General features: G+C 38.6%; 2 protein-coding genes across 6 annotated transcripts in view; one reads left to right on the top strand and one right to left on the bottom strand.

Moving 5' to 3' along the window:
- The first annotated feature begins 34 nt into the window (after positions 1 to 34).
- Positions 35 to 11,537, top strand: LOC111671563 (sterile alpha motif domain-containing protein 9-like). Of its 2 annotated transcripts, XM_087180019.1 has the most exons (5): positions 35 to 263; positions 2,392 to 2,450; positions 2,582 to 3,331; positions 3,544 to 3,826; positions 4,194 to 11,537. In XM_087180019.1, exons 3-5 carry the CDS (start codon positions 2,597 to 2,599, stop codon positions 7,817 to 7,819), a joined length of 4,644 nt encoding a protein of 1,547 aa, XP_087036145.1. In that variant the 5' UTR covers positions 35 to 263; positions 2,392 to 2,450; positions 2,582 to 2,596; the 3' UTR covers positions 7,820 to 11,537. The 2 variants fall into 2 exon arrangements, with proteins under 2 accessions (XP_087036145.1, XP_023284450.1); XM_023428682.2 differs by lacking the exon at positions 2,392 to 2,450.
- A 262-nt stretch (positions 11,538 to 11,799) lies between these two features.
- frem1b (Fras1 related extracellular matrix 1b) overlaps positions 11,800 to 13,776 on the bottom strand; it is a 47,581-nt gene continuing 45,604 nt past the window's right edge. For all 4 annotated transcript variants that reach the window (XM_023428948.2, XM_087180010.1, XM_023428950.2 and 1 more), the window contains 4 exons: positions 13,599 to 13,760; positions 12,995 to 13,113; positions 12,521 to 12,606; positions 11,800 to 12,160 (listed from right to left, as the gene is read on the bottom strand). In XM_023428948.2, the coding sequence (XP_023284716.1) occupies positions 11,952 to 12,160; positions 12,521 to 12,606; positions 12,995 to 13,113; positions 13,599 to 13,760 (576 nt within the window). In that variant the 3' untranslated portion in view covers positions 11,800 to 11,951. The remainder of the gene's footprint in view (positions 12,161 to 12,520; positions 12,607 to 12,994; positions 13,114 to 13,598; positions 13,761 to 13,776) is intronic.

The following is a 13,776-nucleotide window of genomic DNA, read 5'->3' as shown; positions in this document are numbered from 1 at the left end:
GTGGTGGGTGTGGTTTTGCAGCGGATACAGTCTCTTGTACAGAGAGCAGCGAGTTGAATTTTTGTCTCATGAGTCACTACAGTCATTTGAGTCCACAGTTCGTAGCTGTGGTTTTCACTGTACTACTTAGCTCTACATTATCTCCAGTAAAATGATTCCTGTGCAGCTTTGCCTCCATTAGGAGCATCATCAGACATCTCATGTTCCAGATGAGGCAGTCAGGAGTAAAACCTGGCCTGACGAGGAAGAGTCTAATGATTTAGGTATGTGGGAAATTCCGTGGTTCATAGTACTGAGTCTGAGTTTACAGGTATTGGCTTTGAGATATGATTTTTCACGGTCAATACATGAAAGAGCTGATGGGCACAGGTAGAGTTGAAGTTCAGATTATTTTGGCTGGGTGCTGCTGTGTCTGTGATCGTGGTAAACAATATTAACTATTCACTTCTGTATGTCAGCCAGTTGAACACTTACACCAAATACACCACCTGTAGTTGAAACCTTCACTATGCTGGCTGGATTATTATTCTGATAAATACTTTGGAAGAGGAAATGTTTGTATGAGGAAATAGATGAAATGTGAAAGTACTCAGATTAGTAATCAGACTCTTTCACATTAAATAGGACTAGAGTTATGTAATGGTGGACCGTTACATGAGTTGTGTTATGTTAAAAACGGGTTTTAATGGTGGATGAACTATATTTTATTGAGCAGTTGCACAGCCACTAGTTTGGGACTATCTCTGCTTTAACCAGTTCCAAATAACTGTCGAGTAAACACTGAATTGACTGGATTTATTGGTACAAATCAACTATGGAAAAAATTCTTAAGATGCGTGTTGAGGAAGTTGCACACTCATCTTTTTATGTGGTTGCAGATTCCTATGACTTTCTAGCTACCAGCAGTGCTCATTTGTGTTACGTAAGTTTCCCATCCTAGTTCTTTAATTTAGTAAGGAAGTAAAAGCAACTTCATCATACACAAAGGGAACATTAGAAAAAATACCAGTACATAACCTCCAGTAAAATCACACCTTGTTGTTTTTACATTTCAGTGTTTACATATGCAAAGTTCAGTTTTTTTTAACCTTTGGACAGAGCCTGGCTAGGATTGTCACTCTTTGAGCTAAGCTGTCTGCAAGCTGTATGTTTAATGTACGGATGTGAGAGTGTTATCTAACACTGGGCAAGAAAGCAAAAAATAATATTTCCCAAGTTGCTCCTTTAACTGTGCTTGACCTATAAGTAATATCACTGACCATGAATTTTTTTCCGTACAGAACATCAGTGATACTGTTATGAAGCAGTTATTACTGGATTCAGAAATGTCAGACAACAAGCCTTGAGTTTGGAAGGGGTTAACCCTGTAAGCTGCCAACAATGGGCATAGTCTCTTATTTTTATTCATATATAACTGGTAATTCATGAGCGGCACTGCCTCTGCCTGCCTTGGACTGTTCAGACAGGAAGTGGTAGACCAGTTGTGTCATTTCTGTGAGGATCAGTGAGAAGTTTCACTTCTGTTGTTCAGATACCAAACACATAATGTATACCATGGCTTTGTGCATTTAAAGAATACACATCTGGCAAGGGTATAATTCATTCCTATGGTTTTTTGAAAATCTTTTAGATACATTTAATGCACCGTCTCTTAATGGCATATAAATGAAGGAGTTTAATACAACCATATCCACATTTTCCAACAACCCAGATCAAACCCATGCTGATGTGAAAAACCACTAAACTGAAACAGTGCACTTTTCAGAACATCAGTCTGTGTATGTAGCTCTGACAAACTCAGGGCAAAATTTTTGAAATACTTATTCTATATTATTTATTTTATTCGGTGTCACAAAAACGTTTATAGCACAAAGGCCACATTCCCAGGCACGAAGGCCATTGACTGATTTGATGTCTACAAATAAATAACTTGACTTTCTGAAAAGAAAAAAAATAAATAAATAACACAAATGATTACATTTTTTTAATTAAAAAAAAGGTATGTTTTAAGTTGCAGTCCATTATCATGTATCAATTAAGATGCATCATGTTATCATGTAGCAATTTACCTGAATGTCTAAATATGTAGATATAATTCATTTCAGAGAAACCCTCAGTAGACGAATGTAAGAACAGTCTACAAGTGTCAAACTCATGTAAATCATATTGCACAGTAATTTAGAAATATTGTCTCTATAGTTTCTGTCATTTCTGTGTTAACATCCATCTCAGGTGATCACACATTAGAGATGCAATCACTCAGACCACATTCAGAGGCTGTCTTGGCCACGTGGTCACATTTTTTAGTAGTGTGAACGTGAATGCGTCCTGTGTCACCACTTACTCCCGCCACAGTTTCTTAATGAACCAATAATATTCTTATAATACCAGGTCTGGAGGGATGCGCTTAGAGCTGTCCACTTGTGATCAGATCACTGAAGATGAGATAGGTAAAAGTCAACAATTGGGTGGATTTTGGCCAAAATATTTAATGTAAAGGCAAACAATTAATTTTAGTATGAAAAGTCTAAAATTTTCTTACTTTCACTGTCGTACTCAAATTCTTTTTACTCTGTTTCAGTCTTGGTGTATAAAAATGAGTCAGTCAACACCAGAGCCACCACCTCCGATGAACACATGGACCACAGAAGACGTCCAGCTGTGGTTGATGTCAAAAGTCAAAGTTCATAAGACTTGTGCTGACATATTCATTGAAGAGGACGTGTTGGGGGAATATTTAGTTCTCTTCAAAAAGAAAGATATATTGGACATGGGAATCAAACATGGTCCTGCTGTCAAAATCACATCTTACCTAGAGAGACTTAAAGAAGGATCACGACATGAATCACAGTTCCCAGCATATGTGGAAAAGTGGACAAAGGAGCAAGTGAACCAGTGGTTACTGCAGCACGTGAAGGTGTACAGCAAATATGCAAAACGACTCCATGAGGAAGATGTGTCTGGAGACTGTCTTGTTTGCTTCAGCAAACAGGATTTTCTGGATCTGGATGTGAAAGGTGGTCCTGCTGTAAAGATTCTGTCAGAACTCCATCAGTTGAAAGAGAAACCAGAGCCGACACTTCATCCCACCCTCCACACCAGCACAGACCAAGAGGAAGCTCCCAAACCCATTCAGCCTGAACCTAATCTGGCTCAGGCAAAAGAAACAAAACAACCAGAAGTTAGTGACAAGATTCAATCAAAAACAGATTCAATGGTGGGAAATGAATCTGGAAAGGCTCAGTTGCCATTTGGGAAAGCTTCAGAGAAGAAGGAAATTCAACAGCCAAAGCCACAGAAAAGGGGAATAAAGAGAAAAGAAACTGTTGTGGTAACATTTCTATCTTGTTTTGTACATTGTGGAATTATTGTGTCCAGGCTGTTAGCAGAGCCTTTAGATGTAGCAAAATCTGATATGCAGCAAAAAACAATGTTATCAGTGTACTTTAAGAACATAAAGTCGTAACAAACCCTCAGGATTTTTCCAAATATAAACAATGATTGAATTGTAAAGTTTACACTACATATTTACTTCTGTTTCAGACCACAGTCCAACCACACGGACCAAAGATCACTGAGGAGATCCAGAAAACTCTAGACAACCTTGTGAAAGAAGACCTGAAACTGTTTCATTTCTACTTACAAGACTACACAAAATCTGAGCATGAAGCTATTCCTCGGGGAAGACTGGCGGGCAAGGACACCATGGACACCACAGAGTTAATGACTGGCCACTACGGGATAGACGAGGCTTTACAAGTGACAATAGACATTCTAAAGGAAATCAATCAGCGTGAACTTGCCAGTCAGCTGGAAAAGAACATGGGTAAGACAACCAATGTAAAGATGTTAGTTAGTATTGGTTAGTATTTTGCTGATAATCTGCATCACTCTTTAATCTTTTCTATCATATCTTGCTGATACATGCTGAGGGACACAATTAATTAAATATTTGAGATTATTACTGTCAACAAAGATCAAAACCACTTAGACAATCTGATACATTATTATATATTATCATATATATTATTGAGTCACACTGGGTGACACTGTTCCTATATCACCATAAACACACACACTGTGGCTTCATTTGACTCCCACATTCACCTGTCCTGCTGCCTTTGAAAGACTGAAGTCAGGTGACAAAGGGTATTTCTCTAGTTAATAATGCTCTGATTTTGTTGTTCTTACAGGTCAAGTAAAGCTTCCAAAGGCAGTTTTGAAGAAAGAAGCAAACCAGGGGGAAAAACTAAAGAATTTGTTAACTTGTGGTGGAAACTCACTGGACAACTATAACAGATTTGTTGTTGTTGTAAACAAGACCAGTCTGGACCATGTACAGTATCTCCAGTTTCTGAGTAAGTTGAGACTGTTCTGTGTGTTAGACTTTGATCCCAACTCTGTTGCTGAAGGTGGACTGTGTCATTCCTACAGAGAGTTAAGGGCAGCCAACCTCCATACCCCATCACAGTATCAAGGACAGACTGAATCAGTTATAAAGAACCTTAACCTCTACAAACAGACCAGCTGGGTTTTCTGTAATGGCAGACATGATCTTGATGGTGATTCAAACAAGGAGTTAGACTATAAGAATTGGCTGAGGAAATCTTGCAGAGATGTAGAACAGCTGGTTTCATTCATTTGCAACCCTGAAGTTCTTCTCCATGGCAGGAGTCTCGTCATATTCCTTCTACTTTCACCTGTGGACACTGAGAAAGACCCAATCTTTGACACCTACATGTCGTTCATAAAACACACTGAGGAAGAAAATATCATCAGTATTTGTGAATCTCAGAGCACGTATGAGAAATGGAGGCAGCTGATACAAGAAAAGTGTGACTTTGACATTGACCATCTATCCATATATGAACTAACCCTAAGTGAGATCAGCGGTACTATAATGTCACTGGGGCCATTAAATCAGTCATCTGGAAGACTGCTTCCCTCCTCTGGCTCCAGTTTTGTCGTCCTGAAACAGAAAGATGAAGATGTCATGACAGCTCTGGATATTTTGTGTCTGAATCAGTGTGAAAAGACCTATGATGAGAACAGCTCAGAGTTTCAAAACTTCAGAATCAAAACTGAAGAGGAATTCTACAGAGGAGGCAAAGTCAAATGGTGGAACTTCTACTTCTGTGACAAAGACAAAGAGAAGCCATTTGTCAAACGGGACAAATATGAAAATGTGAAGAAGATGATCAGATCTCGGTTGAGAGATTCAAACAACATGTGCGTTCTTCTCAATCTCTTCCACAATCCAGGATGTGGTGGCACCACCTTAGCAATGCATGTGATGTGGGATCTCCGTCAAGAGTTCAGATGTGCGGTGTTGAAAGACAATGCACTGCCAAAGAAAGAAGTTGCTATTCAAGTCAGAATGCTCATGAAACTTGAAAGTGAGAAACCATATCCAGTTTTGCTGTTAGTTGACGATTCAAAAGAAACGGAGACTCCTCGTGATCTTGTGAACTGGATACATAAAGCTGGTGTAGAGGATAGCTTAAACATAAATGTGGACGATACACAAAATTGCAAAGTCGTCATCCTTAACTGTGTTCGGTCCCATAGCCCAAAGGAGCAATACAGACAGTTCAATCCAACACAAAGTCAATACATTACTGCTTCACTGACTCTAGAAGAACAGAAAGAGTTTGAAAAGAAACTTAAAGAGCTCAAAGAAACTCATGAAAAGCCTGAGAACTTTTACAGCTTCATGATCATGAAGAGCAATTTCGACAAACAATACATAGATGATCTCGCCCGTAACACACTAGAGAACTTTGATTTCAGCACAAAGGCGGCCCAACTTTTTGCCTTTCTAGCCTTACTGAACACATATGTGGCAGAGTCGGAAATCTCGCTCTCTCTCTGTGAGGACTTTTTTGGGATGAAAATGATTCGCTGGCAGGAGGAAAGTGTATTGGACAGAATGAAGCCATATTCAAACCTTCTAATCATGGACACAGTTGAAGAATGGGGAGGATACAAAGGAATCCGAATCCTTCATCACTCCATTGCATCTGCATGTCTGGAAGAGTTAGAGAGGAGCTGCTACTTAAAAATAAGTGATATTGCTGCGGCCATTCTTCACTGTGATCTGTTCTTCAGTGCTGGAGTTGTTAAACACAGATTGATGCTGTCAGTTCAACAAATGTTGATTGAAAGGCAGCGCAAGAAAGATGGAGATGAGAGAGAGCCATTTTCTCCTCTCATAAACACAATCCACAGCCAACAAGGGAGACAAACTGTCCAAGAAATCTTTGCAAAAGCATCATCCAGGTTTGTGACAAGTGCATCTATTCCTCAGGCACTGGCGAGATACCTGTATATCAATGAACGTGACTTCCCAGAGGCTCTGAAATGGGCTGAAAAGGCCAAGAACATTAAAGAAAACCCATACACATTTGACACAATTGGGCAAGTCCACAAAAGCAATTTAAAAACTAACATCAACAGAGAAAAGCAGGAGACATCACACAATCCAGAAGACTTAGACACAAACATCAAAATAGCAGATAATGCAATCAGAGCATTTAAAAGGGCTCAAGAGCTGGCAAACACACAGGATGAACCTGACGAGGAAGCAGCTGAGGTTGAGTCAGAGGACTATCCCAGAAAGTCATATAATGTTTATGGCTATGTTGGTGTGCTGGAAATTGCTTTCCTGGTCTTTGAGATATTGAGCAGACTCCCATTCTTTGATGAAAGTGATCCACAAAAGAAGAAGTACTTCCAGAGTTTTTTCAAGCGAGTGATCCCAATCACCAGGGTGTATAAGACGGACAATGAGCTCAACAACAGGTATGTGGAGATCATCAAAGAACGTGAGCCTTTTCTCCTCAGTCTGAAAACTGAAGTAAAAGAAACATTTGAACTCCTTGACTTTTACTTCACATATATAAAAGGGAACAATTCAGAATTTGATTCAAAGAATCGTTGGACTGTGTGTGGACATTTTAAAAAGTATCTAACTCTCTTTTGCACCGCACCAGAAGAAAAAAAAAAAGAACGACAGAGCAATCCTAATCTCAATTTGAAAATTGATATTGAAGAAAAAAGACAGCTTCTTGAAGAGAAACAAGCAGATACATTCGTCGGGATTCTTCAGCATTTGGACAAACATGCCCAAGAAATTGAGAGGATCACAGAATGCTATGCATTCTTGCAACAACAACAACAATTTGTCAACAAAAAACAAAAGACAAAGGAAACAATCAACTACATTTTGTCAAACATAGTTCTTTACCTTTTGAAACCAAAATCTAAGCATGTTAAGAGTTACAGCAACCTCTCTGCTCTCCTTTTGAAAACTCTGCAAGATGTAGGACTTGGGTATCCCTTCCCAGACCCATACTACCTGGCTCTTCTGTTAATCTGGCCAAGTCCCACTCAGGAAAACCCAGAAATTGTGACATATGTGAAGGCAATTCGAAACTCATCTCGCAAGTTCCTGACTTCATTGTTTAGAAACAGGAGCACTGTTGCCCACCTCTACTTGGGGAAAGAAGCGGAACTCAAGAGGCTCGTTTCTAAACCCCAACTAGATGAGAATTTTAAAGACATGCGTCGTGATACCTTGGCACAACTTTGGCGGAATGGAGATATATTTAAAGACAAAGCAATTATCAACCGCCTTCATCGAGTCAGTGGAACCATTGAGCAAGGAGAGGTGTTTGCCAATTATGGAAAACTGAAAATCCCTGTGCGCCCAGCTTTTGTTGCTGGAATAAGAAGTGGCTTCAGCACTGAGAAGGTTTCTTTTTACCTTGGTTTTGCTATTAATGGACCACTTGCTTATGATATTCAGTATGAAAACTAGGGTAATCACTTGTACAAAAAAAGCACAGCAGACACTGAGACAGAACTGAACATTATGAAAAATAAGAGTGGCAAGAAAAAAACAAGAGCAAATGAAAAGCAAGACTGATGGCAGGGGTAAAGTCTGATCCTGTAGCACTAGCTGTATTTGTATATATTTGTATATTCTTTTTATATAATTTCATCTACAGTATGATAACCAATGATGTAGCACACAGTAATTTTGTACTTTTTGTTTGACTTAAAAATATTACTATGTTATTTTTATTTCATTGTTTATTTTACTTGGACAACATGTAATAATGTTAATTGTGCCAGGAATAGCTAAAACAAGCAAATGAAAAACAAGACAGGTTGCGGAAGTAGATGGCAACCCTGTAGAACTAGCTGTATATATTTTTTTACATTCTGTCTACATAAATTTTATCTATTTTTAAAAAAAATACTTTCTTACATTTTTTTGTTATTTTTTTTATGATTTTCTATTGTACAGCAGCAACAATAACATGTTCACCAGGCAGTCCCTTATGTATTTATGTACAAATACAAATACAAAATGTAAGTCTTGAATTAGATATAGCTAAAACATGAGCAAATGGAAAGCAAGACAGATAGCAGAGGTAAATTTCATTCCTGGAGCACAAGTGGTATGCACATGTTTTTATGTTATTTTTGTCCATTTTTTTGTCTTACATTTCTATAGCACTTTTTGGTTTTTATTTTCATTGTTGTGTGCTGCAGTCTTCTTTTGATTGATCTGCAAGTGAAAATATAACACTTAATACTGACCTTAATAGTACTTTCCCGTTTTCCAAAAGACAAGGAGATCAAGGTGCTCGCTAACACTTTTATTGCGCCAGATATAGTTAAAAGTTTATTTCCATTTTTAGTCCTTGGGAGGAAGCAACCAGGGATGCACAGGACAATGGATAATAGTTAGTTATGGTTGATGAAACCAGTCCAATTACAATTACTGAATAAAGACGAGTAGATGTTATGAAACATGGAATGAGTAACTTCTGTTCTTGTTTGAGAAATGTGATTGATTTACAGTATATGGACATCATGTTACCTTTAAAGATGTGAATGTAGTAAATGCTTTATCAGCTGTAAATCAGTTATATGTAATAGTAAATCTGGAATAAAAGCTCTTCTATTTACTGTTAGTCGTATTAGTTATAGTTGTAATATTGACTGGGTAGAAACTTGGATTATGAGAATCTGTGACACTTTACAACAGCCCTGGTGTGTAAATGTGTATTTGTGACTTGTCCAAGTCCTGAAATCATTAAAAACCTTTAAAATCTTTAAATCATCTGTTTTATGAGTTCTGTTTTTATGTAAATATTTGATCCATTTTAATTTTTTTCGTAGTTACTCAGTTTTAGCAGAGTACACACAGCCTCACAGAGCTGAGAGTTTGAAAAATCCAGAACTGACATATTGGCTGAAAGTTTTTTAACAGTCTTGATATGGATGCCTTAGATTAATTTTTTTTTCTAAAGAATTGCGACCAAGATACATACTAAGCTGAACATTTTACAATAAAAAAATCAACTTCTCTGTGATGGGAAATCTTAGTAGTGGTGACACTTTCCAAATCATCTTAAACCTAGTTTGGCATTTTTGTAGTTTAATTTCATGATACTTAAGGGTCGACATACTGTATATACCAATACCAATGTAACTGAAGTAAGCTGATACACTAGTCAGTCAATTAGATCTAAGATTAATACTTTGTACTCACCTGTGCACTTATCAGCAGTGAATGCTGGATTTTATTTACAATAAATAATATAATTTAGGGACTACAAGCTTGACGAGGACAAAATTGTCTGCAGACTGGAATTTAGCTCCCAGCAACTTTGACTTAAAATGGCAATGTTTGTTTGTTTTATATACAGTCTATGGTTTGGACCCTGCTGGGTTAACCCACTAGGGTCGAAACGTTGCCTTGGACAGCTCTAAAACATACAGAGCGTACAGCTCGTGAACATTTGTGACTAATCTTCTCTGTGTTCGCTTCTCGGCTGCAAGTACAACTTAGACTTTAGGTGTTCATTTAGTAGGTTGGGCCATCAGTTCCCTTGGTTACATTTACTCACAATTAATGGCGAGCTCTTGCATCACAAAGAAGGCCAAACAGGGCAAGAAACACAAGTAATGCTAGCTACCTTCTTAGCTTTGTGCACTATAGTATTTGTACTACTATTAACTGTACAAATCTTTTGTTTTTGTGATGACTTACATCATTTCTCGTATCATGATGCTTTCATGCTAGTGGTTTAGTGTATTAGAGTATTAGAGGTTAAGTAGCTTTGTTGGCTTGCTTAGGCCATTGTGTTGCTTTATTTTGGTCTTTTCTTGTTGGCTTCAGGCAAATAAGCGGTACGGGGTAATATTGCAAGAATACTTACAAATATGCTCCTGGACCATGGATGAAAGTCAAATGTTTGTTTTCTGCCAAGTCATATGGCGTTTTGACAAAATACAGGACGTAAAATGTGAAGCAAACTCAGCACCTGCGCCACAAAAAGTCACATTTGACAATTTGTATCCACATACATTCACTAACACTCACACTCACGTGAAATACACCCCTGTAAAACTATTGACACTACACCTTCAGCTAAAAATAGCCAATTATTACTGGTTGTATTGTACACTTTTTGAGGCATCATGAAACAATCTCGCGGTTATGTTGTCTTGGTTACGAGGATCCTTGCTAGGTTTAGCCAAACGCTAAAATTAAAAGGAAAACTAAATAAATGACAAATGTGAATATTCTTCTTTACACATAAAGATATTTTGATTTTGTGTTTTTGTTTTGCATTTATTAGTCACTTGTTAGCCTTTATTTTCAAATTAATTGTCTTTTTTTTATCGCTATATTAGCTGCGCAATGACTGGATTCAATGATTTGACCCTGTCTGCGATTTTACATGATTGTCGCCGTTACAATTTTCGTTTGAATTTCGTTAGTCATTTACCTTATTTGTGTTCGATTACTCCAACCTCTGCCTGGATGCCAGTCAGTGTCCTCTGGTTCGGCTCCGGTGGCCTGAGACCTGTTCCACGTCAGCTCCTCCTCCTACTTACTATAACTTCTGACATAATTACAGTATCTGCAACATCAGTTCGCCTAGTTTTAACTCTATTTCAAGATATTTTTAATTACATATTGGCAGACTTGGCAAAATGAAAGTTAAAGATATCTCGAATTTGAGATATCTCTAATAAAAATTCATTTGAATTAAAATTATGACTATCCATAATTCCAGTTTGGGATATCTACAATTTAATTCTAATTTATTCACAATTCACTTCACGATATCTATAACACCGTTTTGACGAGTAGGAAAAGTGACGTCATTTGTCCTAGTAAAAATGTCTTTGTCGATATCTGAAATGTTCATTTTGACTAGGAAGAATTGAATCACGGTTATCTGTAATACATATCCAGTCTAGACTTGCCATAATGGCAAACCGTTTTAACATTTAATGGCATTTCCTGTGTATGGGGTTTCTCATTACAGATATCTTTAATTCAAGTGTAGATTGTAGATAACTACGGCTTGCCATACTGGGCTTCCTCATCATCGTCTGTCTTAATCCCCACGTTCTTATAGTTCTCGCATTTCAGCACTTGTGTGTATTTTAAATAGTATGCTAAACGTTCATTGGCGTTCATTGTAATTAAATTAAATGTTTAAAAAAAATTCCTTTCGATTTTTTTATTTCTCAAATCAAATATCTATGACATTAATGTATTCTCCCTACCTTTAAATACCTGGGTTCTCTGACAGATGCATCTGTGGACATTGAAATTCTACTGTTGTGGAATAAAATAATGTAAAAGCCTTCAAGAACGAGTATCTGATGTTGTGCTGCCCTCTGCTGTTCTGCTGCTCTGCTTTTATGCAGACACTAAATTTGAAACAGAAAATAGAAAAATTGATGTACAATTAAATGTATAGACCCTTATTTTGGTTTGCGCAGCAATCTTTATTATGACAAAAATATGAAAACTAATGTACAGAGCAGCATCATTGCGTAACATTAAATATGACTTGAAGAAGAGTTCACAGGGGTCAGGGGTTATGACGGGGCTGATAGCAGTGAATACGAGTCTCTCAGTGAGTGTGAGCCGGCGATGAACAGATGAATGTGTGTTGAGTTTCGGTGGAGCAGCTCGTGGAAATCCAGCTTCTGGGGTTTTCAACCAGCACGCAGTCTGAGCCGTCGCCGGACCCGCTGCGGACCGGCGGCGCCCCCCTCAGTCTGGAGAAGGACACGGCCCGACCGTCAGCCCACATCCAGCGACCTGGACCTCCAGACAGCCCTGAGGAACACAGAAGAGTCAGCTGCCTGGAAATTGGACACTACTGACTGTCTACTACTACTGACTGTTGCCTTAAGGTTTGGTTGGATTAACCAAACTCTCCTAATGAAATGAAGCTGGACATAAATTGGTTGTTTTAGCTTGATGAAGACCACATGCTCATGAGGTGGTGTTCCTGTTTGTGAGTATAATCCACACCCCTAAAACTAGCCTATAATACTACCTGCCCCCCTCCTTGTGGGAAAGTGTTACCAAGGAAGTAAAGAAAAAGATAAGAGTTTATCACTATCAGCGGTCATAGAGAATCTGAAAATATCAGAACAGGCGTCTGAGCGTGTTGTGATGAAAGAAGTCACTCACCGATCCAAAATGGCTTCTTCCCTGCAAACTTCCACAGCCAGGTCATGTCTCTCCTGGACCGCACGCTGGTCAGGCTGCTGTTAAACCTGACAGTGTGTGAGGAACAAATGCTAGCATCAGAGTTAAAAGGTGTGTGCAAACACACAAAGTATAGTAACCTAAAGTAAAGTGAAACTTATACACGTGCACCTAAACTAAAACAAATTCAAAACAGTAGTTTTATCAACTTGTGCTATTCAGGTTCAACAGACTGAAATTTTTTCCTCACATTTATGATGAAATCCTTGTAAAAGAAGAATAATTTAATAATAATTCTTCATTACTGTGTGAAAAATGATCAATAAAAATTAATACATTTTAAATTTTCATTACTGCTAACCTCAGGTTAGCCTTTAAGGTTAGGTTATGAGGTCAAAATAAAACAAAAATAGCACAGATAAAAGTGTGTGTGTGTGTGTGTGTGTGTGTGTTTACAGCAGTGAGCAGGTTCTCTCAGCGCTGGCCCAGCTGGCCACAGACGAGCTGAGGATGTAACAACGTCTCCTGTAGTGAGTCCAGCCGTCAGGACATGAGCTGCTGACCGACTTCCCCGTCTGAGGAGACACATCAGAGAGACACACAGGAGTTTATACCATGAACTGAAATGTGAGTGAGTGCAGGACAACCAGCTGACCAATCCATACATGAGTGAACAGGGTGGATTTATGTAGTGTTTTTATCCAAAAGACACACACACACTGATGTTTCTGTTCACACTGAAACGACTGAGCGAGAGGAAATCAGTTGAACCTCTTCTTCTTCCTCTGTCTCCTTTTGTGGCTGATGAACAACTGAAGCTCCTCATTTCTACTGTCTGGTATTTTGAATAATGTCTGTGATAGTTTTAATTGGTGTCTGACTGAATAGTCTTGTTATATGTAAATAAATGTTCTCAGGTTTCTGTTCCAGAAGAGGTCACAAGTCTTCCTAAATAAAAGAAACTTAACTAACTTCATTTTTACTCACAGGTTTAATTTTGAGTTCCAGAGTTTTTTAACAGCTGTTTTGTGTGTGTGTGTGTGTGTGTGTGTGTGTGTACCTTGTGCTGGCGTAGCTCTGGGTGGTGTCTGGGTACTGGGTGATCCATCTGAGGAGCGTCTCCGACTCGGAGCTCCTGCAGGAGGCGACTGTGAGGCGACCAGCTCCACCCGGCGTCACCCGGCTTCAGCTCCTCCAGCCGGAGAGGAGTCAGACTGTGGAACTGATGGAGGAGTAGG

The sequence above is a fragment of the Seriola lalandi genome, unplaced genomic scaffold (genome assembly GCF_002814215.2).
Source record: "Seriola lalandi dorsalis isolate HSWRI2012SDOR001 ecotype SW California unplaced genomic scaffold, Sedor1 jcf7180002054885, whole genome shotgun sequence".
In the NCBI taxonomy this organism is placed as follows: domain Eukaryota; kingdom Metazoa; phylum Chordata; class Actinopteri; order Carangiformes; family Carangidae; genus Seriola; species Seriola lalandi.
This window is presented reverse-complemented; position numbering and strand designations above follow the sequence as displayed.